Below are 27145 nucleotides of genomic sequence, written 5' to 3'. Positions count from 1 at the left end.
AGCTGGATCCTGGTTCTCCCACCTCCTAGGTAGATGCCCTAAGCACTGGGCTACAGAATAAGTCTCTCTTTCTTACCTAATGACTATTTAGGTATTTATCGACATTAGAACAGTCATTGGGGAAGTGGAGGAGGGCGAGAGAAAGAAACAGAATCTGTAGTCCACTGGTTAGGGCTCCCTCCCCCCCACACATGTGGGGGACACTGGGTCCAGTCCCCCTGCTCTGATTTAGGTGCTTAAATCTGGGATGTAGGTACCTATGTGGATCTGAGGCTTAATTGCTCTGTGCCTTAGTTTCTTCCCGTCTATAACATGGGGGATAACAACTGCTTCTCAGAATAACTGGCTTGCAGGGATGATTTAATTAATGATTATGAAATACAAGCTCTAGAAGTACAAGTACTGTTGTTATTACTATTTTATTTCATAGGGTATCACTAACTTGAGCAATATTCACAAATCTGTTCCTAAGAGCTGGGATACTTTTTGAAGCCAAAGGAAGCAATCAGACCCGTGTATGGTGGTTTCAGATTGTTGTCCGTAGATGCCAAGGGCCTTGTCATTTCACACTGTTTAAAATTTAAGCAGTGTCATTGGTAGTTGGCGCTGGACCAGTTTTCAGTCTGGTAAAGGTCAGCAGATGAAATGCTGCACAGAGCACTTACCTCATGGCTATGCAAACAGCAGCTCCTGGCTGGAAAGCTGATACTGTTTGAATCTTCTTGCAAGACAAGTGAAATGTGATTAGAAGCACAGGTGCAATTTTACCTTGCATTTAGCTTCACAGAGAGTACAGCAGGGTATGGCGTGTGTCTAGAGATATGCCGGCTTCTTCTGCAATGAAGATCTGCTTCACTGAACACTTTCCGGTGTCAACCCTTTGGCTGCTGCCTCCACAAGGTGGTTGTGTTTGCAGTAACTTTACATAGAATCTCAACTGAAATTAATACAATGTTGTCAGCTGGTACCAAACTAAGCTTAAATTAGAGAGCAAAGGGGCTAATAGGCCAGGACAGCTATTAGCTATGCCAATCCTCTCCACTTGGGATCTTTTAGCTTAGGGGAACATGCTTTTTGTTAACGAAGGTTCAATGTAAAAAAATTGGTATAAGGGCCTTTTCCACTTAAAAAGAAACCAAAATTAACTCACTGCACTTGAAAACATTTCCTTTATTTTTATAGCACAGAGTACATGCTTAACACTCTGTGAAAGAAATCAGGCAAAAATCATTTTGAATAAATATTTACACTCTTAGTATACACATATATACAGAGAGTGAGAGAGAGAGTATATCCACACCTATATAATACATATAAACTCTGGGTTACTTTACAGCAGTAAAAAAATCTTACAAAAGTTATAAAACAGTTCGGTGCCAGGAATGTTGGATTTATGTGCAATTACAAGCATTGGCCAAAAATATCCTGTAACAACACCATGGCCACATTGGCTGTCAATATTGTCGCGATACTGCACATCATGGCCACTCAGAACTTCATGCAGCAACAAGACTAAGAACATCAGATGGCCATACTGGGTCAGACCAATGGTCCGTCTAACCCAGTATCCTGACTTCCGACAGTGGGGTGCCAGATACTTCCAAGGGAGTGAACAGAAGAGGGCAATTACTGAGTTGTCCAGTCCCAACTTCTGGCAGTCAGAGGCTTAGGGACACCCAGAGGTCAAGATTGTTTCTCTGACCATCTTGGCTGAAGAGCCATTGATGGACCTATCTTCCATGACCGTATCTAATTCTTTTTTGAACCCAGTTATATTTTGGTCTTCACAATATCCCCTGCCAATAGGGTGACCAGATGTCCTGATTTTTATAGGGACAGTCCTGATTTTGGGGGCTTTTTCTTATATAGGCACCTATTACCCCCACCCCTTGTCCTGATTTTTTACACTTCCTATCTGGTCACCCTACCTGCCAATGAGGTCCACAGGTTGACTGTGTTGTGTGAAGTACTTCCTTATGTTTGTTTTAAACCTGCTGCCTATTAATTTCATTGGGTGACCTCCTGGTTCTCATGTTATGTGAAGAGGTAAATAACATTTCCTTATTTGCTTTCTCCACATCATTCATGACTGTATAGACCTCTATCATATCCCCATTCGTCATGTTTTTTCTAAGATGAATAGTCCCAGTCTCTTTAACCTCTCCTCATATGGAAGTTGTTCCATACTCCTAATCATCAAAGAATCCTGTGGCACCTTATAGACTAACAGACGTTTTGCAGCATGAGCTTTCGTGGGTGAATACCCACTTCTTTGGATGCAAGCTTGGCTTGGCTTGCATCCGAAGAAATGGGTATTCACCCACAAAAGCTCATGCTGCAAAACGTCTGTTAGTCTATACGGTGCCACAGGATTCTTTGCTGCTTCTACAGAACCAGACTAACACGGCTACCCCTCTGATACTTGACTCCTAATCATATTTGCTGCCCATACTTTTGCCAATTCTAATACACCTTTATTTGAGATGAGGTGGCCAGACCTGTACGCAGTATTCAAGGGTGGGCGTACTATGGATTTATATATTGGCATTACAATATTTTCTGTCTTATTACCTATCCCTTTCCAAATGGTTCCTAACATTGTTAGCTTTTTTGACTGAAGCTGCAGATGTTTTCCAAGAACTACCCACAATGACTCCAACATCTTCTTGAGCTAATTTAGACCCCATCATTTTGTATGTATAGTTGGGATTATGTTTTCCAATGTGCATTACTTTGCATTTATCAACATTGAATTTCATCTTCCATTTTGTTGCCCAGTCACCCAGTTTAGTGAGATCCATTTGTGGCTCTTTGCTTTGGGCTTAACTGTCTTGAGTAATTTTGTATCATCTGCAACTTTGCCACCTCATTGTTCACCCTCTTTTCCAGATCATTTATGAACATGGGGCCACTGCTATTCAACAATAAAGATCCTTAGGGACTCCGCTATTTACGTCTCTCTATTGTCAAAACTGACTGTTTATTCCTACCCTTTGTTTCCTGTCTTTTAATTAGTTACCCTCTTACCCCTTGACTAGAACATAGACTCTTGTTGTCCAAATGCTCAGTACCCCCTGAGCTAAAAGAGAATCTCTTAGCTATAGTAGTATAGATTCTATGACACACACTTGAGCCATTCAGATTCTATCCAATAGAGGGTAGTAGTATAATACACACTAGTCAGTTCATTACAACATATTCAGGCCAGCTCCAAAATTCTGCATAAGCTGTGTGTGTTTTCATTTGCCAGGGAGTTTCCTCCCTAATGTCCAAGACAGTGCTAGGAAAGCACCTGAGTTAACATGTCAGCACACGCATCACATCCTCAAGGGTACGTGGTTTTCAAGACAAGAGTCCTTATTGGGCTTCCTAGCCAGTTAGCACATACACTATGCTGCTTCTACCAGGACATGCATTGCTCCTGGTGAGTGGATTAGCAAAGTGCTCTTCCAGATCACTGGATTCCTGGACATTCTCTGCCAGTAGAAATCTTTTTGCAGAGGATATATCTACCATCAACTTTTCTCCTCCTTGATGTGCTATTAATCTTGGGCTAGGGCAGGACATGGTACTTGGAAAACATAAACAAACACTTTTTGATAAACCTGCCATTTGTATAATATCGATGACAGGAAATTTTAGCATAAGGCCTTAAGTGAGAGAGGAAATTAAATTACTTAGTAATAACTGAATGGAATAAATGCTAGTATTGAGGTCTTTCACCTTGTCATTGGTGGAGAATGGCACTGTTTCAGTGTATTAAAAAGAAGACGGAGGAAGGCTGTCTTGTGGTTAAGGCACTGGGTTAGGACTCAAGAGGTAAAGGTCCCATTTTCAGTTTTGCCACAGACTTCCTATGAGATCTTCTACAAGTCATTTCATCTCTCGGTGCCTCAGTTCCTCCTCTGTAAAACTGGTGTGTGAGGATAAAAATCATCTGTGTATGTGAAATGCTCAGATACCATAGTGTTGAGAACCAGAGAAAAATCTATAAATAAAGGGTAGGATTTTATAGGGTTCCACCCCCTCTCCCCCCCGGATTTTACATTGTCCAAATCACATTTGGAAAGAGGTCCAGTATTAGTTAAAAAGCTGCATACTAGTATAAAGGGGACCCTAATCCTTTGATCAAAGCTGAAAAAATACTGAACCTATAGCTCCGTGGTTGCTCTTATAACCTAGTATTAACTAATAGGAATGTGTTACAAAGAGCTAATGAGCTTTTGTATCAAAACCTAGAGGTCCAATAGCCTGAAAATACCCAACTCTTTTAAAAAATATTGTGAAGGATTTTGGACGAAAGCCGTGGAGCCTTGGCTCCAAAAGGAGTTGCTATTTCCCTTGATCTAAGAAAGAGAATTCTCATACTTAGACGTTGGAGCTGCCTACCAATATCCTCTAGCTGCTCGACAGTAAGGGCCCAATCCAATTGCCATTTAAGTCAACAGGGATCCTTCCAGAATCTTCAGTGGAAGTGGGATAAATCCTGTCTTAATTCATGGATCAAAAGGAGAACAGACCTTCCTAGGGGAGAATAGGATTCTCCCATATATACTGTAAAATGTGCAGTCGTGTAGGTGCGCTAGTATTTATAAAATGGCTGATTAGGTATTACAGTGTTTTTCTAAGAAGGATTAAGGTTCTTGTTCTGGGAACTAGAAGTGATGAGATTACACAATGGTTAAACATAGGTCATAAGATCAAAAACCTCTGTGCAGGAGGAATGTATCTTATTCTGTTTTTTAAAAAAAACATTTTATTTTTTATTAACTGGACTTGATTTTGTTCCCTGCATGCCCATGAAACACATAGGGTAAAGTCCTGGCTTCACTTAGTCAGTGGGAGTTTTGCCATTGATTCCAACAGGACTTCATCCTTAGCAGGAAAATGCAGGATTGTGGGTTTGATTTAAAACAGAAGCTTTGAACCCATCTGAATAAATGTCATGTCATCTAATGTTAATTTCTGCACCTTTGTGACCATTTTAGTTAAATTGTGCAACAAAAGATTTGGCAGCAAGACTCTGTCTTTATAAAATAGTATTGATCTGACCTGTGTCTTTCCAATATTTTATTGTTTCTGGTACTAAATGTAAGTCTTTTAGTAAAATTGTAAAACACCATGAAAGAGAGAAGCAGTTGCCAAGCACCCTGCTCATATTTAATTAGGAAGTCATAGCCAATTTGGGTTTGCAGGTGCAATTATATTGTACTTATTCCTCTTTGATTTGGTCTGAAGCCTGGGACTAAGATATTTAATCACACGAAGGTCCTCTGCCTTGCGCCATACCGTCCATCTTCCAAGCAGATTGTATCGTCACTCCCTGTGGAGCCCCTGGCCCACGATGTAGAGTTCAGGGTGAGAAGCAGACCTGCTGGATCCCTTGAACTCAGAGAAGCATGTGCTGTTCCAGGAATCGCCCTCCTTTCTGGGGCTCTCCTCCATGCTGCAGCTAGAAAAGAGGATTAAGAAAAGAGGATAATCAATCATGTCCTTTTATAAAAAGCTAAGGAGAGCATGTTAACCCATTAAAAACAAAATGCAGCAAGGCATTCTGCAAAGCCTTCCTCCAATTCAGCTGTTTAATACAATACAGGTTGTCTTTCTGGTCCCTGTTTCCTGATGCCAAGTGCACTGTAGTCTCCTCTCCCTGAAACTCTGTTTGGAGCCAAACATTGTAATATGTGATCGCATGAAAGCCACTGTGATGTGTTTAAATGTACAGATGGGCAAATAGATTCACTTACAATGAGAGAAAGGCCTGAGCTACAAAGCTGGGATCCAGATTCCCCAAAAGGGAAGTTTCTATCTATCTTATCCTAGGTACTTATAAGACCCTCTCCCCATTATTGTAGTAACTGATTGCCTCATAATCTTTAATGGTGTTTAACCTCTATCCAGCTGGAATTATTATCCTGATTTTACACACAGGGAACTGAGGCACAGGGAGGCTAAGTGACTTGCCCAAGGTCACATGGGAGGTCTGTGGTGAAGCAGGGACTTAAACTTAGGACTCCTGTGTCCTAGGCTAATGCTCTAACCACTGGATTGTCCTGCCTCTCTGTTGTGGTGGAACTAGTGCTAGACTGGTACTGGATGAATAGATTTAGCCACGCATATAAATAGAGGATTATGCATGAATTTCTCATCCAGATCCAGACTTCCCCATAGTCTGGGAGGACTCATGTTCAAAGTTTTGCTTTTGGTCCTGTGTCACTGAATCAGTTCCTCTTCTTTTCTCTGAATTGAATGAAATCCAAATAGCTTTTATTTTAAGCTTCCTTCCATCTCAGCTGTACCCATGGGGGAGGGCTTTAATCTGACAGCAACAGTACAACCGAAATACTATTTTTTACTATACACACATGCAGACAAATCCTGTTAAGAATTAATAGGATTTGCCTGAGCAAAGCGTCATGCGAGGTATGCCTTGAAAACGTGCCCACCAGCGTTGATTGTTACCCAAAGGCCAGGCCCAGAAAAGAGCAAAGTAGCTCTGTACATCTATCTGTCCAAAGAGCATCCAGTTGTCATCGCTTGGATACTGAAACCTAAACCCACGACTCTTGGTACTTATAAAGTAACAGTAGCTGTGCAGAGCTCTAGCTGCAGCTCTAATCGGGGCTAGTGACATGTTTAAGATATTTTATCTTGATACCCTGCAGAGTTTTAAATGGGACATTTATACGCTTGGAGAGAGGACATTCACAATTTTCTAGTGCAACACTGGGAGTGCAGGAAAACTAGCAGAGTTTCATATAAGACTGACCTACAATTTACAGGGCCCAAAGCTATTGATGCTCAAAATGCAATGGTGTAGAGGTAAAAAAAGAAGTGGGTAAACTAAGCTAAGCTAAACTCCACATTCCCCAAATGAAAAGTGAGTAAACTCCATTTATCTGTATTAACCCTCATCTATACTACTGGCAGAATGTGATGGAAGTTACCACTCTCTCTGGTCCTGCTGCTGAACAGGGAAACTGGGCTGCTGAGATGAATTGCTGGGTCACCACAGGATCACCCACAGGGACCCATGTGGTTGTTTGTATTTGCTTCTGCCTAGGGCCAAGCCTGGCAGCCTAACTATAGCAGTCTGTTTCCCAGCAAAAGGACAATTACCAGAGTGCAGGGAAATGGAAGGAAAAATCCCAAAAGATGCATAGAGGTCTCAAAAATGGGGGTAAATCATTGATTCTCCAATGCTTGTGTGTGGACTACTTCATAAGAGAGAGATCTTGTGGAGCCATCTCCCCGTCTCCTCCCTAGTTCCCTAACTAATTAGTGATAGCAACCTCTAATAATCTAAAATATCTTTTCCCAACATCATAACATACAGGCTCTCCAGGACCCAAGGCATACATACTCTTAGTGGAAAACTGAGGCTCTCTCCTTTCCGACAGTGTAAAGTTCCCCCATTTCTGTCTCTCTAGGGTCTCAAGATTTCACATGTTAAACCTGTTCCAGGTCCAGCACTTTACTGTCTGCCTGGGCATCAGGGGCGGCTCCAGGCCCCAGCACGCCAAGCGCGTGTTTGGGGCGGCATGCCGCGGGGGGTGCTCTGCCGGTCTCCAGGAGGGTGGCAGGCGGCTCCGGTGGACCTCCCGCAGGCGTGCCTGTGGAGGGTCCGCTGGTCCCGTGGCTTCGGTGGAGCATCCGCAGACACACCTGCGGGAGGTCCACCAGAGCTGCGGGACCGGCGACCGGCAGAGCGCCCCCCGCGGCGTGCCGCCGGGCTTGGGGCGGTGAAATGGCTAGAGCTGCCCCTGCTGGGCATCAGGACAATGTAATTCTGAGAAGAAAAAAAATGCATTGTCCTGGAGGAGGGAAAGGAGGAACATTTTTGTGGCATGTTGTTTCACTATAGAAACTGGCAATATGTATTTTTTTTTTGTAGCTGCCTTAAGGCTTTGGAATGTGAGAATATTATATATCCATTGAAAAGGCCCTTGTAAAACACCTGAGGTTTGATCAGTTTCCTAAATTCAGTGTGGTCAGTTTCTTGTGGTTAATAATGAGCTGGTAGGGGGTGCTGTACTGAAGAAGACAGAGTTTCTACGTGCTGAGAGGCAGGCTGGGTCAGGACTCTTGCTTACAGTGAGCTCCAGCTGGCTCCATTTCCCCTGGAAAGTAACCCCTGTTCTGGTCTGCACTCCCGATGTGTCCTGCCTCCCTCTGCTGCCACTTCCTGTCCCTTCTCACCGGCTGGCAGCCATCACAGGAGGTAGCTGTGCACCAGGGCCGCTGGCGGGTGGGGGGAGAAGAGGAGAGTTTTTCGGGGCCCCTGGAGCAGGGTCCTTCACTCACTCTGAGGGCCCTGGAAAACTCTTGTGGGGCCTGGGCCCCTGGAGCTTTTTCCGCTCCGGGTCTTCAGCGGCAATTCAGCTGTGGTGGTGGGGGGGGTGTTGTTCAGCTCCGAGACCCACCGCCGGGTCTTTGGCGGCAAGGCCCCCGCCGCCGAAGACCCCAGGCCCCCTGAATCCTCTGGGCGGCTCTGCTGTGCACATCAGGAGGCCATCCAGGTGTGGAGAGGAACTGACAGATCCCAGAATAGGTCCATGCAGAGAAGTAGGCTGGCAGCGAGAACGAGTCAGCCTGGTGGGAGAAGGCCACTGCTGGCTCTCATCAGAGAGAGGGTGGCCAGGGGTGTGGAAGGGCCCTTGTTAGGCTTGGTGAGGAGAGGAAATGGAAGGTGGAGTGAATGGACAGGAGAGGGTTAAAAGAGATTTGCCCTCAGCTGGGCCTGTGATATGAAGTTCACATTTGGATCTGAACTTCCCCAGAATTCGATGGTGTTGGGATCCAGGGTATGGTGCAGGCAGATGCCTAGTACTGATGTTTGAAGGGTGAAGTATTCTGAATTTTTTCTTCTGTTCGGGGAATGAAATGAGAAGCTGAGGCAGCCTTGTATGGCTAGTGAGCTCTGAGGAGAGTGATGAATCAGCGCGTAGTGTACTGTTAATTAAAACGTTAGGGCTATGAGTCAGTGTCTGTGCCTCAGCATGCCGAGGCTCCGATCAGTGGAACCCATTATATTTCAGTATCCTAGACCTGGAGCATGAAGTGCTGGTTCTATAGGCAGTGATACTGGGTATTTCAACGGTTTGGGTAAGTGGGCAGATTCCTAAAACATCTGGCATCTGTCTGTCACCATGTATGCTATTATGGCTCTGATATGTATATTATGACATTCAAAGCAGTGTCTATAAAGCTGAGGCTGGGCAATTTATTTTATTTATTTTAAACCTAGAAAAAATATTGCATCTTAAATCAGTCCAAGCTGTAAATAATGGGCCACTCTCACCCTGGTATATATCTGTAGTAGCTCAGTGGAATTACTCTGGATATACATTGGTGTAAACGGAGAGCTGAATTTGGCTCAATAAATATTTCATTCTCCCCAAATGACTACAGAAATTGATAGATATCCCAAAAGAGTCACAAAATATTTCATTAAAAGGATGATTTTTTATGGTTTAGTGCAGTGTCTTTTTATATTACCAATTGTGTTGAGACAAACTGCAACACACAGATGATATGCATTGCTGAAGCAGAAATTAAACTAACAATTTATAATAGGCTGTTTTTAAAATTCATCTATAAAACTGTCAGCACTTTCTTCTCATGAGGTTTGACATAAAGCCTTTTTGAAAACATTCATTTTAGCCAACAGACATTGGTATAGACAACGCTGATTTCACACTACACATAAAAAAAAAAAGGAACCTTTAGGAGATAAAATTTGCTTAGAATGTCACAGAGTAGAATGTATAATAAAACAGAGTGCAGGATGCAAAACAATTAGCATTTGCGGAAGGCTTTGTCATTGTTTTGTTTTGGTAATGATAACCTGTGATATACTATCATTCGCAGTACAGGAGAGAAGTTGGGGGCTGACTATGTTTTTCTGGGATCTATCTGGATTTAGTTGCCAAGCTCATTCCTGTGCTGATGACATAGTTGTGTACACACACATTATATATATATATATATATATAATGTGGAGCATAATTGCAAATATTTATTCAAGTGAGTAGTCCAACTGACTTCAGCAGGACTGCTTGCATGAGTAAAACACTACTTGCATGAGAGGCTCTTAATTCTTTTGTGTATCTTAAAGCTTACTTAGCTTAAGGTACTAAGCTGGGAAAAATTAGAACAACATTTACACTTACATGCCATTTAATGATTGCAAAATATTTTGCCAAGAATATATTTAGTGTCATAGCCCGTCTTGTGATTTCAGATAGAGGTATACCCACTTTGTGGTTGAGTAAATTAAAGAGTAGGGAGGTTAAAGGTCAAATTTTTCAAAAGTGGTCACTGACTATGGGTGACTCAATTGTTGCATGCCCATCATGTGACCTTTAGGGCCTGATTTTTTTCAGAAGAGCTGAGCAATCAGACCTCCAAGTCCTTGGCAGCCACAGGTGCCTTGTGCCTTTTAAAACCAGGCTCAAATTGTGCACCCATCAACTGAGTCACCCATAATCAGTGACCAGTTTTGAAAAATTAGATCTACATAATTAGCTCAAGGCCTCAAGTAACAATTTTATAAATAGAGCTTTACAGTTTAAGAGGTCCCCGCCTGAAAGTTACCTGTGCTTACTGCTTTGAAATATTTAAAACACAGAATTCAACTGGGCAACTGGCTAGCTCAGGGACTGATGATAGGTTGCCAATTCAAATCCAACCTAAATCATTAGTCATCTAAAGGTTATTTCATATCTTTTGTGAATTGAATCTGGTGATCTGCAGTATGCTTCCAAATGGCATTCATTATTACCCTGCTTGCCAGCCTCAGCAGACAGGACAAACAGGCTTGAATGAACTACGCAGAGTGACCTATCTTCACCCCGACAGATGGTCTATTTAGGTCTTGGTTAAAGCAATATTAGTGGGGATGGTGGATGTTTGCACTGCTATTCTGCACATAAATAGGACAGTTTTGACTGTACTAAGCTCTCATCAAAAACTGAAAACTGAAAAAAAAAAAAAACAGCACAGCATAAAATACAACCCAAAGTGCTTGACTTAAAGTAGAATGTTTCTCACCTTGCTTGGTTAAGTAGAGGTTCACTGCCAGCTGAGACAGGAGCTGGAAGTCGAAGGTAAACTCCTGGTCTGCGGTCAGAGAAACTTCTCTTTATGAAAGGCTGAGGGTTAGCAGCACTCAGAGCCATCCTCCTCTGCTGATCCCCACACTGCCTGAGCAGCACACTGTTTTTCTGGGCAAAAGCTGAAACTTCAGGCTGGCCTGCAACCTCTGTAGTGCAGTTGCTAGGTGGTGATGGAGGCTTGGCTTCAAATAAAGAAGGAGTTGCTGGGCAAAATATTGAATGTGCATTAGTGGCAATCTTTGGTGGAGAAAGCTGTTGCTCATCACCAGAATCCAAACTGTTTTGTAGTACTTTGTGTGACCGTGAAGGAGAGGCTGGTGGAGAAGGGGTGGTGCAAAATGGAGGTGGACTTGCCTCTCTGCGCTGAGCAGGTGGGCTTGACAACTTCCGCTGAGCTGGTGGACTTTGTTTGCGCCCCACTGGAGGGCTAGGCAGTTTTCGTTGGTTTGGTGAAGAAGGCAGCTTCTTTTGCATTGGAGGGCTTGATACTCTGGGGTTAGCTGGGGGACTGGGTTGCCTGTGAGTAGGAGGAAAGTGGTTAAAAGTTGGCAGGATGTGTCTGGGATACGCAGATGGACTCGAGAGTTGTTTCTCGGTGGGTGGAGAAGGAGGGGGTGTTCTTGTTGGGGAGATTCTTCTGACAAAAGCTGGACTTTTCTCGTTTCTCCCGAGTGAATCAGGATAAATTTGCTTTTGGTTTTGCACTGATGCTAAATTTGTGCCAGGCTCTTTACTTTCTGAGCAGTTTCTGTTCTGTTTTGAAACTCCACTGGGATTTTGAAGAGGTATTATTTTATGTGATTGCTTATACAAATCTGCAGCTTCTTTCATTTCAAAGTCCCTTTGGGTTGCTAATTTACCCTCTTGGCTGTGGATGAACATGTTGGTAGAATTCAGCTCCAATGAATATTTTCTAAATTTGGAGTCCACCCCAGTGTTTCTTAGTACTTTACTGGCAATCATGTTGGGGCTGTTGATATTTTTACTTGGTAATAAGTCAATGGAATGTAGAGAGGCTTTTATCTTTGGAGAAATGTGCACTCTCTTTGTAGCGTGAAGCTCTGTTTTGGCAGGCTTTTTGGCAACATCTGAAGAGTTTTCTTCCATTACTGTGCTTTCTTCAGACTCAGATAAGTCAAAAGAACTGTCCATTAGCATTTCAGGAGGTGGTGGTGGCAGGTTCTCCAAGTCTTCATCAGTTTCCTCATTTGTGTCACTTCTGCTTAATTCTGGAACAGGTGGAAAGGCAGTTGGAAAGGTACAGTGAGATGCATTTGTGTTTGGAAGGTTTATGTCTCCTATTGGTGAAACACGATGCTTGTGAATTAAAGGTGCCAGGGCTCTATGAAGGGGAATGGTGGGAGGAATCACTGGAAGTCCAAACTTTCTGATGCATTTTATTGGTCCTAAAGTTCTTAAATGTGTAGGTTTCACAAGGCCTTCGGAAGGACTAAAAGTTTCAATGAGTTTCTTGACAGATTTCCGAGGGGCACAGCCACTACTGTTGAATTTCTCTATCCCAGGTGGTTCATTTTCTTTCCTGTATGATAAATCCTGTGTGGATGCGGTGGCTTTTATAGGCTTCCTTCTTCTTCTCTCATCTGGATGACTGACAGTGTTTTGCTCGGATTTATGTAAAGGGACCTTATCCTGATTAGGCAATATGCTGAAGTTTTTAGAGAGGGATGCCTTCAGTTTGTTGGTAGAAGATCTGGGTGTAACATGTTCAGTGTCCTGCATGTAAGCTGCTGCTCTTGGCTTCGGGATCTCCTGCTTGCCATCTATTTCTTTGTTCCCATTAAGCATATAAAATGTTTCTAATCTTTTGTTGAGATCTTTTTGGGTCCTTTGAAGTTCTAAAAGGGTTGGGTCTTCTGCACGGCTCCTGAGGGATTCCTCTGACCTGGACCTTCTTTGTTTAACTAAGGTTTTCTGGCTACCACTTGCTGTACTGGGTCTTGCGGTTAGGGCTGCTTTTACACCTTCATCTTCTGTCCACTCCTTTTGTCCACATTTAGCTGGGACAAACTTGATTTTTTCACTGATTGCATCTTTCATCTTCAGTATCATCTCCTCATTCTCTGGATTTTCTATCCTTTTGACGGATGGCCTCCTTGTTTTATCTGTTACTGCAGGTGAAGACATTGGCCTTCTGGGCAGGGCATTCTTCCCCATTTCTGATAGACTTATATTATCATTGTCATCCTCCTCTGGGGTACTCTCTTCCTCTTCATTTGCAGAAGGAGAATCTATTGATTCGCAGTCTTTGAAATCTAAACCTTCCTGGGCGGCATCAGACTGGAGGGAATTAAAAGAAGGACTTTTGGTCACATCTGAACATTGGAGCCTGGTGGAAACATTTTCTGGTGTTGCCCCAAGGGAAGAAGAAGTTGTTCCTTTGCTGTGTACAGATGGGTAAAATATATCCTTAAAATGCTTTTCAAGTGCACAGTCATGGGATCTAGTGGTAACAGACAACAATGTGCTGTTACACTGATGTTCTCCTGGTATTCTGGTGTGTTTCTGAGATGGATGATCATGTGCACAAGAATCGCAGCTTGTTTGCCTTCCAAGTTTATCAAGGGAATTGAACTCTTTGATAGATTCATTGTCTGCACCAATGCCACTGTCTTCTGAATACAGAGTCCTATCATCAGCATGGGCCTGAGAGGAGATCACTGCAACGACTTCAAGCAATTTTATTGCCCTTAGCAGGCGTTCATCAAAGCCTTGTTTTGCTTTCAGTTTTTCTTCCAAGTTGCTGGCCGCAGATTGTAGGTAGCTCCATGTCTCCTGCAGGGCACTGGAGGTAAGGGAAGCCACTGTTCCATTTAGCAGCTGCATTTTGTTGACTGTATACTGCAATAACTGCTGCAACAGATCTGGCTGCTGATTTGGATCCCCCTTTCCAGCTGGCCAAGCCAGATTCCCTCCCACCTCTTTGAGGAGCTCTTCCCCATCATTGGCAATTTCTTCCAAGAGCTGGTTGATTTCATCAAAGCGGAACACTAGAAAGCTCACCATCTGCTGCAAAAGCAGCTGAGTTTGGGTAGCCTGATTGGCCATACATAGGATAGCTTCATATTTGGAGAGGTTGGGATTTAGGTAGGCATAAGCATTTTGATGAGCTTTAACAAGCTGATCTGGGAAATCCACCTTTTTCTCAGTCTTGCTTATAGGTGGGGTAGATTTTTCTTTGGGTTTGCAAAGACGACCCTGTTTTGCTGGTTTATGGCTTTTTTGCTTCTTCCCTTTCTTTGGGGTTTGCTTTGCATTGCTTTCATTCTTGTCGTCCCAAGTGAAAGCTGTTGCCTCTGATTCGCAGGAGCTTTGCTTTTTGATCTGTATGTCTTCTGCTATATGTTTTTGAGACTCAATCAGCTCAGACATGGCTATTTCAGCCTCTGTGGCTGTCCTCTCAATTTTCTTCTCTTCCTCATGAATCTCAGAAAGAGAGAGATCCTCAGATGACAAATGGAAGTTAACATTTTTGATCAGCTCTGATGTTTTCTCCTCCTTTTCCAGCTGGTGATCTTTCCCCAGAGACCCTCTCTGAGGGAACTTGTCAATATCATAACAAGAGGAGCCTTTGACCAGCAATGGAATTGAAAATGCTTCCTCTCCAGGATCGACAGGCAGGATACCTTTGGGTTTATTCAAAGGATTAGTTCCAGTTTTTGCAACATGGTTAGCAATTTCACTGTGGGAAGGTGTACAGCCCATCCTGTCTCTCTGCCTGGCTTTATTTTCTGTTAAAAATATCCAGATGATCAGGTAAAGAATAGAAGACAATAAAACTTACTGTTTCATCCTGTACTGGAACATTTCATTTTTCTCCCAAGGTTTCATCAAGAATTCTCCTAGTTTTGTAGATAGCCTTGTTAATTACAATGAACTTTTCCTACTTCCCAGGATCCTGTCTTAAAAGAGCTACACATTGTCCCGTTGTATTTTGTTTCCTTTAAGGCATTCTTCTACTGGAAACAAACCATGTGAAAGCTGTGTTGGGTTAGAACTAGTGGATTAAGAGGACTCATGTACCTTGTTTCTGTCTTGACAGATGTCATGTATAAATAAGATCTTAAGCTCATTAGGTTAATCTAGCATCAGCACACATGCTGTGTTTGTAACGGAAAACTTTTTAAAAATACTGTATTGGGAGGCAAATTTGTATTGATGTACTGCAATAGAAAGCTTCTTTCCCTCCACTCTTTCTTCCCTCCCAAATGTCCTCCCCCCCCCCCAAAAAATCTACAAATGGAACTTTGAAATCCAAAGGAAGAGATTGTTTCAGGCAATTTCTAGAAGAAACACATTTTAACAGGGGGGGAAATGCCAATGCACAGCCCCTTGCAAGGAGGAAGGGTGGCCTTGACAGAATACAGAAGAAATAGGAGGCACAAGACATAGAATCAAAGAGTTTACAGTTGAGATGCCTGTTAGGTCATCTCATCCAGAAATTCTCAACCTGCTTCCACCTGCAAGCCCCAAGCCATTCACTTTTTCCTACTGTGACCTCCAAAACAAACAATTTTTTTCTCTAATGAACTTTCCAGGAATCCTTTTTTGCTATTTCAACTAGTCCCTCAGCCTAAAATACTGCACTGCACAATGATATAATATTTTTAATTAATTTGGCAGATATGGCCAAAGATAGCATTGACATTAAGTGCATATACAAAGGAGAATTTAAAATTAAAGATATATATTTACAAGTATAATTTAATGTGTTCTTACTGAAGTGTACATGCCACAATGCTCAATAGTCACAATGACCCCACAAGATAGCAGCCTTGCTAACTTTAAGCATTCAAAAATTATGAGTCAGGCCAAACAATCAGGAGGTTGGCTTAAAAATTATGAGATCTTGGAAAATTAAGAAATTTGGGGATCTTTTAATTTATCTTCCAGTGTCTGAGCCTTTAGGGATCAATTTTTCATCTTTTTTTTTTCCCCCCAATCATGATGACTAGAAACTAACTTTTTTTTTTTTAAGTGAAGTCTGAGATTCTCATAATCGCATTACTCCAGGAGCCAAGGCTTTAATGAAAACAAACAAGCAAAACCAAATTTCAATATTGGGCTAGAAACATGAGGCCCAATTCTGCAACCCAGCTGAGAACTATTGATCAGACCATCTCCCAGGCCCCAATACAGAACTGTTCCCTTTTCATTTGTTGATACAATTATAAATAAAATAAAATAAAGTACTCCTCAAACTAACAACCAACCACCGCTGCCGCCACTGGACAAACACCAACAATCCATTTCTTAAAGAGAAATCAAAAAAAGAAAGAAGGAATTAAAACTCTGCAATAAAGCAGCAGATTGTTTAATTTTAAAAAAATGGCTTCTCAAGGGTGCTCTGTAAAAAGATAATTTAGAAAGAAAATTCCCCCCTAAGCAAAATCTCTTCTTATGTTATTAAGACTAAGGCTAAATGGATTAAGATGATTTTTTGTTGTTGTTGTTGTTTTACCTTTCAAACACAGCTTTCCTAGAGAAGGCAGCCATCTCCCAGTGTAATAAGGAATGGAAAAGGTGTTTGCCACCCACTCTAATTACTGTGTAGCATTAGGCTGCTTTATGCTGACAGAGCCAATCATCTCCCTCTAGCAGTGTGATCGCTAACAGTTTGGATGCAGATATCTAATCTATCTGATTTCTAATAAAACTCTTCAAGTTGCCAGGTGCATATAATGCGCTCATGCTTTAATGAATTAGTTTTATGGGATTCATTACTATTAGGGACAAATGCTTTCAATGTTTGCATCCTTATGGACAGAGAAGACTTTAAAGAGTATGAGCTGTGTAAACAAGCTATGTTGCAAAAGTCTAAGCTGACCCCTGAAGAGCATAGGAGAAGGGTTCAGGGAGTTCAGAAAAATGGGGACATGACCTATGCTAAGGTTTCACTTCAACTTAGGGGTTATGTAAGAAAATGGGGAACTGGTTGGGGGGGGTTGATGAGGCCTAGGAATTAATGAGTTTAGAACAATTTTATAAACTGCCACTCTGACCTAAAATCAGGGTTAGCAGACAAAGATCCTAGGGATTTAATGATAATGGGGTAATTGGCAGACTGATATGTGCATAGTCAGCCAGGGTTTGATAGAAAACTAAATAGGGATGAAGTGGAATCAGAGGACAGGGATCGGGCCCATGCAGAAACCCATGACTGGAAGGAAGGAAAACACCTCCAAGAAGCTCGGGGGTTGGGGGAAGTGGTGCTCCGTATGTGACCGGTGGGGTTACTTTGACCGGGATTGCCCTGTCCAGGCCTTGAGGCCCGGTGCAGTGCTGGAAAGGCCAGTTTCCCCCGACCTCAAAGAGTTACCTGTGTGATTAAACCTCCGGAGGGAGGGAGCCACCCAGCCAGGGCATATAATGTTCCTGCTGACACATTCACACCCCAAACCACTGCCCACATGCCAGGCTGCACCCTCCTGGGTACAGATCCCTCAGATGGCCAGTGGGAGTGGAAGGTGGTGGCCAGTGGGGACAAGTTTATTGGATGGAGGGATACTGGCACTGCTAAGACTATGGTTAAGCCCAATGTCGAAATGCTCATCAAATGCTCTGTATGTGAAACCTGGGTTATAGTTCCTTGTTTAACAACCTTTGCTTTACCTACAGCAGGGCTTTCTATATAGACCCAGGAAGGGTCAGAGTGCTGGCTGTACGTGTATTGTCAGATATTCCCTATTTTTTGCTATTATGGTTTTAAAAGCAGAATGGGTGAATCAATCCCCCTCAGCTCCAGAACAGCAAGGCAAAATGCAGATGGGGTAGCTGACAGGGAGGAGGGTGTAGAAGGCTGGATGGATCCCCCGGCCAGTATCCAAAAGGAATCAAGTTACCTTCCCGGAGTATGCAGACAAATACATGAGGAGAGAGGGGATGAGACTGCCTCCTTCTCCAGGGAGGTGCCAAGAGCTACTGACTTAAAGGGAAATTCTCTTGAATCCTGAAGCACAGGCCAGGGATGTAAGTTCCAGGTGCCATTGCCCTGAACTATGACCACAACATCTATATTTAGGTGCCTAACACTTTCAGTTATAAAATCTGCTTGTAACCTTTCTTTGAGAAGCAGTAATAGCGCCATTGTTTGCAGCAGGCATTTGATATTTAGCAAGGAGAAAGCCCTGGGGCCAGAAAAGAACCTTTTCTTAATCTGGTGAAATTCCATTCAGGTTTGGCCAAGATATAAACTTTTAAAAATTACTATTTTCCCTTCTGTTGCTTCCTTTCCTCATGATAATTTTAGCAGCATGCGAAAATAATAGCTGAACGTGGACATGCTAATCTGGGCTCACGGTGTAACCATGACCACCATCACAGCAGCACACACTTCTTGGTAAGGTAACACCCAGGAGCTGGCAGCTTCTCCAGTAGTGGGGCAGTAAGAATTCAGTCAGGCTACCCCTCAATAAGCTCTCTCCAAACCCATCACATGGTTGCAGTTGCCCATCCTCCACTGGAGGGGCACCACATGAAGAAGGAACTCTAGCCACCTACCAGGGAGGGAAGAAAGAGAATGAAAACTGAGCCAGGCTGCCCAGATGCCCTTCCAGATCCAGCACATATCCCAGTACAGGGAATGGGATGCTGGGGGCCAACTGTCTTTGGCCTTCTGCCAGCTAATGCTGCAGTGCTGAAGATTCAGATTACACTGCTGATGGTGCACAATTTGGAGAATGGTGTGACAGTTGCACATAACAGAATTTGTTTTAAGAATGTAGTGAGCGAGAGGGGGAGTGGACAGAAATGAGAATAGAGATGTTGGCAGAAGAGAGATCATGTAACACCTTGAAGATGAAGACAAGAAGTTTAAATGTGATTTTTACTTTGAAATGTGTCTATGTAAAACAACTTTTTACTCAACAGAGCAGCTCACTCATATCTGCTGACTTTGGTGACAACGTTTTTTCACTGGTTTTTATTTCTACAAGTCCCGTAGAGCCAATACAGCTCTGGGAGATGGAAATAGATTCTATTCTTTCTTGTGCATCATCAACAGCATTGTTTATTAAGTTCCAATCCATTCCACCTGTGCAAACCCAGTTAAAACAATAGGATAGTAGAGGTACCATTGAGGGCATTATATGAAGAAAATGGAGTTGCACAGGTTTAACTGAAGACAGCTTGTATATACAGAATCTTTACTACTGGTGATGGTGCATGACAAAGAAATAATTCATCTTGACTCTCAGATCCCAGGGTAAATTTTCCAGGCTGGCAGCCTGACTTCTAAGCTGAGGAAATTTGATCAGGTGCCACTGAGAGACAATAAAAAAGCACCAAATAATGGTATTTTAACAGATCTGCTTTTCAGAGTAGATCCCAACTTTAAAAAGTTAAGAGAAGGGCATGAGAAAACTTTTAAGAAATCTTTATCTATCTCATCCGTAATGTTTTATGACCTTTTTAGGGAATTAATTGCAAAGGAAAGACAGTGGTATATACTGGAGCTTATAGCTTACTGGTTTGCTTGTAGAAACGTAAATGCTACATCAAATATATCTTTATTAAAAGCATAGATTAACAAAATTAGTAAGCACACTCCAAATGTATTTGATAAATCTACAGAACTGTTACTTCTTTCCCTTTTGCTCCTCAACTTTTGTAGCAATGTAAATGTGGGGCCTGATCATAGGAGGTATTGAGCAACCAGCTATCCTATCATAGCCAAGTGGAATTGCAGGACGATAACAACCACTCAGAATCAGGCTTTGCACTTTGCTACCTAGGAGGTAGAATTGCAAGCTAGGGCACTTAGCTGCAGTACAGCAAAGGTATCACATTCTGTGGAAGATGAGTTAAACATCCAAATTGAAAAGAATTTACACGAATCTTTATTACCTTTGGATTGTTCATTCTGTTTTCTTTCTCAAAGCTTCTGGTTGCTAAGCCACCTCTGTGTGTTTAAAACCTCCCGTCTCTCATAGCTAATCTACGCTTTCTGCTTGTTCCAATAGTTAAAATAGTAAATGGTAATGATAGCAGAAATGGAAGTTTTAGGTTTCTGTATTAATTGCATGGAACTGCAAGAAGAGATTAGCTTTACAGATAGACTCCCACGTTCTTTCATGCAAATTAAAAAAAATAAAAGGGCAGATCCCTATCACCTTTGGCTGTGATTGCATCAGCTCTCACAAACCTACGCGGGTTTGGGAATCAGAATGTAAGGTGGAAGATTTCCAAGGAAAACCCAGGTTTTGTAGGAAGAGATACTGGTGATTCAATGGGTAGCATTCTTCTAAGTACTAAACCCGTGTCCTAGCATGAAGTTAGGGAACACTGTTGTGGTGATGGTGCCATCTTTTGCATATGGTGTAAAAATAAGGTCCTGACTTCATGTCATTGTGAAGGATTCCAGAGGTCTGTTTACCCCTATATCTTCACCAAATTCCAGTACGAACAATTACCTATTGCTTCCCGAGGTTGCCCTGAAGTTTCAAATAAGTTTAATGTTATTCTTCACTTTCTATCCTAAACTTTTATGGAGAGTGGCTGTGCTTGGTTAAAGTTACCACATTTTACCCCGATAAAGTTATGTTTCTGTAATTGTTTAAGTTTTTCTTTCACGCAAATACTGGCATTTGTGGGAGCAAGGAGTTTGGGGTAGAAATACCCAGATTCTGCACTGGGAGAAGTAAAGTAATATTTTAATTAACAAAATGCATGTGGTAAACAGAATCTTTTCTTTATAGTCCCAGCCTCTTCCTTCTCCTCTCTGATGATCAATGATTCTGCAATCCATTGTTTACAACATCACAATTCACCAAGTGGTAAGCAATTATGATGCTCCAAGCATCAGTCCATAACATCACTAAATGAGCCAGGCAGGAGGAGGCGAGATTGAGAGGGCTTTTATTTGACTACACATCCTGATGATAAGCAGTGACTGGAAAAGCTATTCTGAAAAGGTACATAAAGCTAAATAATATTTTTTTAAATTATTTAAAATCTTGCCTCCTCCTGCCTGGCTCATGTAGTGATGCTATGGCCTGATGCTAGGAGCATCATAATTGCTTACCACTTGGTGAATTGTGATGTTGTAAACAATATATATACACTTCTACCCCATTATGACGACACCCGATATAACACAAATTCAGATATAATGCGGTAAAGCAGCGCTCTGGGGGGGACGGGGCTGCATGCTCTAGTGGATCAAATCAAGTTCGATATAACACGGTTTCACCTATAACGCGGTAAGATTTTTTGGCTCCTGAGGACAGTGTTATATCGAGGTAGAGGTGTATATAGTGCTGGCCCAAGTTAAGCGTGGATTCTGTAAGGACTTGATCCTGCTCCTGTTCAGGTCAATGGAAAGATTCCCATTGATTTGAATGGTGCAGGATCAAGAGCTAAGCAAGTAGGTTTCCTGTTGCATATGTAATTTAGAGATGACCCGGGATTTAGATTGAGTAGGTTTACAGTGCTGGGTAAGCACCCTTATTCTCCTACTTGGTCTCTTCCAGCTGGTGCAGTGATTGGCAAATGATGTGGAGTCAGGATTCCTACCTTCTACTCTCATCTCTGCCACTAATTCCTGAGCTATCTTGGGCAAATCACTTTAATTCCCTGTGCTTCATCTTACCCGTTTAAAAATGGTTATAATAATGTTTATGTATATGTACCTCACAAGGATGTTGAGGCTTCATTCATTTATGTTTGTAAAGTGCTTGAGATCCTTGGTTTTAAAGTATGATCTAAGTGCATTCTCTCTTCTCCCTTCCCTTCTCCTGTCTCTTTACTTTCTGTTTGCCCCATTATCCACCCATCCATGTCTTTTTCTGACTCTTTATATTTCTTTAGGCCTTTAAATATAGAACATTGGTATCAGTTCCCGACTTGTCCACAGGTCCAAGCTGTCTAATTTGTAGTTATTTTGTGGCTTGTAATTTTCCATTGGCTTTACTTCTCAGCACCAGATCACTGCTGTATACAGTAAGCTCCTCGGTGCCCAAGTAATGGGTGAACCCAGGCAGGTGCAGTTGATTAAACTGACTGAAATGTCCTCTAAGCAATTTTGGATGGTTTCCAACCAATCCATGTGTAGTGTAAACAAGAGACATAATCTGTCTGCATATGGAACAGGCCAACAACATTCTAGTGCAGGCTTACGCAAATACAGTGGATGAAACAGTATCTCATGTCATATACAGGATAGCATATTTACAGATGTGACTTCCAACCACACAGCAATATGAAGAGTTGCCTGTAAATATCTTTCCTTTAAAAAAAAATATACATGGGTATATTTTTGCAAATGTTAATACTGTTGAAAGATACAGGCTGAAGACAATGTATACAGCATGTCCTCATGCCATGTATTCTAGGTTAGTGCACATCAGTTCTAGTTAGCAACACTAGTCTTTTAGTAGCTGCAGATTAAAAAGGACGTTAACAGTGCAGAAGTTTTGTAATGTGAACAAATGTACATTATAGGTTGATTCAAGATATCAGCAAACTAATTTAACTTATTACCTCTTGTAAACCAGGCTTGAATTTAGGACTGCAGAGAAAGAAAGCAACTCCATTTACCAGCTCTAACATCAAATATGGTGCTTTTTTCACTTAGTAATAAATCGAAGATTCAATTTTAATGTAAATTATGAATAACAAGAAAATCAACTGTGTTTTTTAACTTCTTTTTCCTCCTCTAGCTGTATCTCTAGTCTATAATTATCTGACTCATCATGGCTCACAGGGACATGTTGACAAAGGAGCTGTAGCAATTTTTGTAACACTAACAGTGTTGCCTGTTGATATAAAAGGGAATCAGGTTTAAAGAACAATTTTGGCGTTGTTACTGCAAAAAGCAAGATTTAGTCCATAATAAAGAACGTAAGCAGTTTGTGGTGCCAAACAGTATCCCCCTGAGCCCTCAAATTTAATACTGTACATTTATACTGACTTCCATCCACGTATGTCAAGGAACTTTAACAAATATTAAGAGTCATGCACTTGGGAGGAAAGGCGCGTGAGATGAGAGGTATTATACCTTTCTTTACAGATGGGGAAACAGACACAAACAGTTGTTTCTTGACCAAGATAACAGACTTCCTGTGTATATATCACAACCAAAAATTGTAGCCCGTTTCCTGGGTCTAGTGCTATGATGTAAGTCATCCCTCTTTGCATCAACACAACCACACTGGTGTTGGCCTTAGGACCTAACAATCTTCCTGCTGATGTTTGACTTCTTAGGGCCAGGTTTTCAAAAGAGCTCAGCACAATGGGAGATGCTGGGTATTTTAAAAAAAAATCTAATCTCAGTTGTGTGTGCTGAGCACTTGAAAAACTGGCCCTTAGTCTGTTTTGCTGTCAAGGAAACATCCAAGTAAGTCTTTATGTATTGGACCATAGGTGGCAATATATACCTCTTCCTTTTTTAATATCTTTCCTTTCATACAGTGCCACCAACCTTGTCTGAGTTAGCCTCTTGCTTCCTCCCCAAACATTAAAAGATCATATGCCATGTGTGACTTTGGTTTAACAAGACAGTGCTTTCTAAAATGTGAGATCTCACAGTACAAGGCTGCATCTTATCTGCGTTTCTTAGCTATGTGAATCACCAGGCTTATCATGCCCACAAAATACAAATCTTTGATGTGCCACACTGCACGAGCAGCTCTAGCACGTTTACCATTTTCTTCTAGCCTCTGGCAGCTGTGGATAAAATCCCATGTGGGCAGATGATTTTAAAATCAGCCTGGGATTAAAAAGCTTGCCTAATGCACAGCACCTAGTTCAGGCTTCGTAAACATGTCCCATAGTCACTTGGTCTTAACACCAACTTTGTGTGTGTGTGAAAGCAGGGTCTTGTTGTGTATAGTTTCCATGACTCCTTGTCATTCAGAACGGAGGAGGAAGGCAGCAATTGGAAAACACATGTATGTGATGGGCATTTCAAAAACTAGAGCAAGTGCAGGGACTTCCCTGTGTGTGCACTGTACTATGGCAATGGCCCAGCAGGCTACAGACAGCACAAATCCTTAATGCTGGAGTTCACTAATGCCAGCTGCCGCTCCTGCCTCCATAATACCCCACTATGACTTCCCCCAAGCCTCATCCTCTGCAGGGGCAGCCAGCTATCCCCCCCACCACTTTGGGGGCACCCAGCTATCCCCCCCACCCCATACACAGACTCACCCCCCTCGGGGGAACCCAGCTACCCCTCCCCACCCCATACACAGACTCACCCCCCTCGGGGAAACCCAGCTATCCCCCCCACCACTTTGGGGGCACCCAGCTAACCCCCCCACCCCATACACAGACTCACCCCCCTCGGGGGAACCCAGCTACCCCTCCCCACCCCATACACAGACTCACCTCGGGAAACCCAGCTATCCCCCCCACCCCATACACAGCCCCACCCTCCTCGGGGCAACCCAGCTATCCCCCCGACCCCATACACAGCCCCACCCCCCTCATGGGTACCCAGCTATCCCCCCACCCCATACACAGCCCCCATCAGGGCACCCAGCTATCCCCATACACAGCCCCGGGGCACCCAGCTATCCCCACCCCATACACAGCCCCGGGGCACCCAGCTATCCCCACCCCATACACAGCCCCACCCCTCATGGGCACCCAGCTACCCCACCCCATACACAGCCCCACCCCCCGGGGGCATCCAGCTATCCCCCATACACAGCCCCGGGGCACCCAGCTATCCCCCCACCCCATACACAGCCCCGGGGCACCCAGCTATCCTCCCCATACACAGCCCTGGGGCACCCAGCTATCCCCACCCCATACACAGCCCTGGGCACCCAGCTATCCCCACCCCATACACAGCTCCCCCAATACACAGCCCCGGGCACCCAGCTATCCCCACCCCATACACAGCCCCTGGGCACCCAGCTATCCCCACCCCATACACAGCCCCAGGGCACCCAGCTATCCCCACCCCATACACAGCCCCTCTCGGGGGAACCCAGCTACCCCCACCCCATACACAGCCCCACCCCGTCATGGGCACCCAGCTATCCCCACCCCATACACAGCCCCCTGGGGCACCCAGCTATCCCCACCCCATACACAGCTCACTCTGGGGCACCCAGCTATCCCCACCCCATACACAGCCCTCATGGGCACCCAGCTATCCCCACCCCATACACAGCCCGGGGCACCCAGCTATCCCCACCCCATACACAGCCCTCCCGGGGCACCCAGCTATCCCCACCCCATACACAGCCCCTGGGGCACCCAGCTATCCCCACCTGCCTCAGGGGTGCCCAGCTATCCGCGTATCCCCTACAAAGCCCCACCCCTCGGAAGCGCCCAGCTGCCCCCGTTCTCACGGGCTACCCCGCGTCTCCCGGCTCCCCAGCTCCATCCTCTCTGGAGCGACCTGACCCAGCCCCGGGCCGCCCCGCGACGGGAACAGGGACCGGACGGGCGGCAGGGGCGGGGCGCGGGCACGTTCGGGGGCGGGGCTGAGCGGTGTGGCGCAGGGGCGGGGCGAGGGCACGGTCGGGGGCGGGGCTGAGCGGTGTGGCGCAGGGGGCGGGGCGAGGGCACGGTCGGGGGCGGGGCCGCGCGGGGGGCGCCGCGCATGGCAGGGGGAGGAGCCGCGGGCGCGGGCGCGGGCGCGGGCTGAGCGCCTAGCGGCGGGCGGGTGCGTTCCTCTCCCGCGGCGGCGGCGGCGGCGGCGGTGCTGCTGGTGCTGCGAGCCCCGGGCTGGTGCGTGTCCCACTCGCGTAGCGCGGGGGCTGGTGCGTGTGGCCGCGGCCGGCGGGCGGGCGCGCTGGGGGCAGTGGGGCAGGGCCTGCAGGTGTGAGAGGTCGGGTCCCTGCGGGGAATTTACTTCTCGTGACACCAGTTCAGTGACCAGCTGGACCAAGTGTCCCCAGAGCGGGAGCGGCGGCAGCTCCAGTCTCCCCCGTCTCGGTAATTCCCTGCCCGCGTAGCTGGCAGCAGGTGCGGAACAGGACGGGACAGGCGCTGGACGTCGCTGTTCTCTGCTTGGGTCAAAGCGGGGGCAAGGTGGGTTTTCCTGACGCTGCTCTGCGCTCTCCTCCTCCTCCTCCGCCTTCTGCTGCTGGGCTGGCTCGCCAATTCGGTTTATTGATGAGTTGCGGACCCACGTGTTTTAAAAATAACGCCCCAAGAATACGCTCCCCTTCGGAAGAGACGAGCCTGTGAAATGGGCTGCCCTGCGTGTGTCAGGTCACAGCCCCTCAGTCCCTGTGTAGTTCAGCGTCTGTAACTTTATTGGCATGCTGGGTAGAGCTGGGTGAAAGTTTTTGGAAAAGTAGTTTATTGAATGAAAAATGAAGTTTTGATCAATATGAAACTGTTCATGAGTTTCACACAAATAGTTTTGGCTGTTAAAATGCTGCTGTCACTTTCTAACAGTCTGACCTTTTAGTCAAGAGGTTAGGGCACAAACCTGGGATGTTGGAGACTCAGGTTCAAATATCAGTTCTGGAACAGGCCCAAAACTTATTAATTGAAAATTGTGAAAAATTTCACATTTGATATGACCCAAACCAAATTTTTTTTTTTGGGAACAGCCACTAAACACAAAAACAAAAAAATCAGTTATTCATTTAGCTTTAATAATGAGGCGTGCAAGTATTAATGTATTAAGTATCTTTCTCAGACAGGATTCACTCTGATAATGAGGTTTTATACAGTGTGTCTAGTCCTATTGTTAGAGCAGCAGGCTATGTGTGGGCAACCCTGTCTCCTGTGGTCTCATTTTCCTTTGGTTGCAGGCTGTAAAACAGGTTAAGAATAGCAGAACTTATTCTAATTTGATTGTAGAGTTGCCATTTATGAAGGGACACATACATGTGTGTGGGAGAGGTTGGTGGGAATTTAGTAAGGCAGAAAGTGTGGTATTAGAGTGATCAGGGTTTCATTACTTGGTGGTCTGTATTTCAGCTCCATTTTAGAGACCATCCAAGAAACAGTGTTTAATAAAACTAGTGACTTATTTCTAGGAGACAAAGCAGGCAAACTCTCTTCCTCTATAATTAATCTCCTTCCCTCATCCCAGCGTATCT

The 27145-nt window shown here is 44.1% G+C and overlaps 2 protein-coding genes across 8 annotated transcripts in view; one reads left to right on the top strand and one right to left on the bottom strand.

Moving 5' to 3' along the window:
- Window positions 1-5055: 5055 nt before the first annotated feature.
- On the bottom strand, window positions 5056-22730 carry PCARE (photoreceptor cilium actin regulator). Of its 3 annotated transcripts, none has more exons than XM_039530085.1 (3): window positions 22614-22730; window positions 11053-14866; window positions 5056-5452 (listed from the first exon to the last, which is right to left on the bottom strand). In XM_039530085.1, the coding sequence occupies exons 2-3, from the start codon at window positions 14838-14840 to the stop codon at window positions 5317-5319; spliced, it is 3924 nt and encodes a 1307-aa protein (XP_039386019.1). In that variant the 5' UTR covers window positions 14841-14866; window positions 22614-22730; the 3' UTR covers window positions 5056-5316. The 3 variants fall into 3 exon arrangements, with proteins under 3 accessions (XP_039386019.1, XP_039386018.1, XP_039386020.1); XM_039530084.1 differs by lacking the exon at window positions 22614-22730 and adding an exon at window positions 16597-16732; XM_039530086.1 differs by lacking the exon at window positions 22614-22730 and adding an exon at window positions 16099-16117.
- Window positions 20940-27145, top strand: part of CLIP4 (CAP-Gly domain containing linker protein family member 4) — a 48473-nt gene continuing 42267 nt past the window's right edge. For 2 of the 5 annotated variants that reach the window (XM_039530099.1, XM_039530095.1), the window contains exon 1: window positions 20940-21046. The gene's annotated coding sequence lies outside the window, so the exon portion shown is untranslated. Of the gene's footprint in view, window positions 21047-21313; window positions 21335-25756; window positions 25818-25941; window positions 26121-27145 lie in introns of those variants that run through there. The other 3 variants (XM_039530098.1, XM_039530097.1, XM_039530096.1) reach the window with 3 other exon arrangements.

This window comes from Mauremys reevesii, linkage group 3 (assembly GCF_016161935.1).
Source record: "Mauremys reevesii isolate NIE-2019 linkage group 3, ASM1616193v1, whole genome shotgun sequence".
In the NCBI taxonomy this organism is placed as follows: Eukaryota; Metazoa; Chordata; order Testudines; family Geoemydidae; genus Mauremys; species Mauremys reevesii.
Note: the sequence above shows the minus strand (reverse complement) of the source record. Positions and strands in the feature narration are given on the sequence as shown.

Coding starts and splice junctions, on each gene's coding strand:
- PCARE (XM_039530085.1), bottom strand. CDS start 14,840: ATGGGCTGTACACCTTCCCACAGTGAAATTGCTAACCATGTTGCAAAA. Junction 5,453..11,052: donor CCTCTACTTAACCAAGCAAG/GTGAGAAACATT, acceptor CCTCTTTTCTAG/CTGCAGCATGGAGGAGAGCC.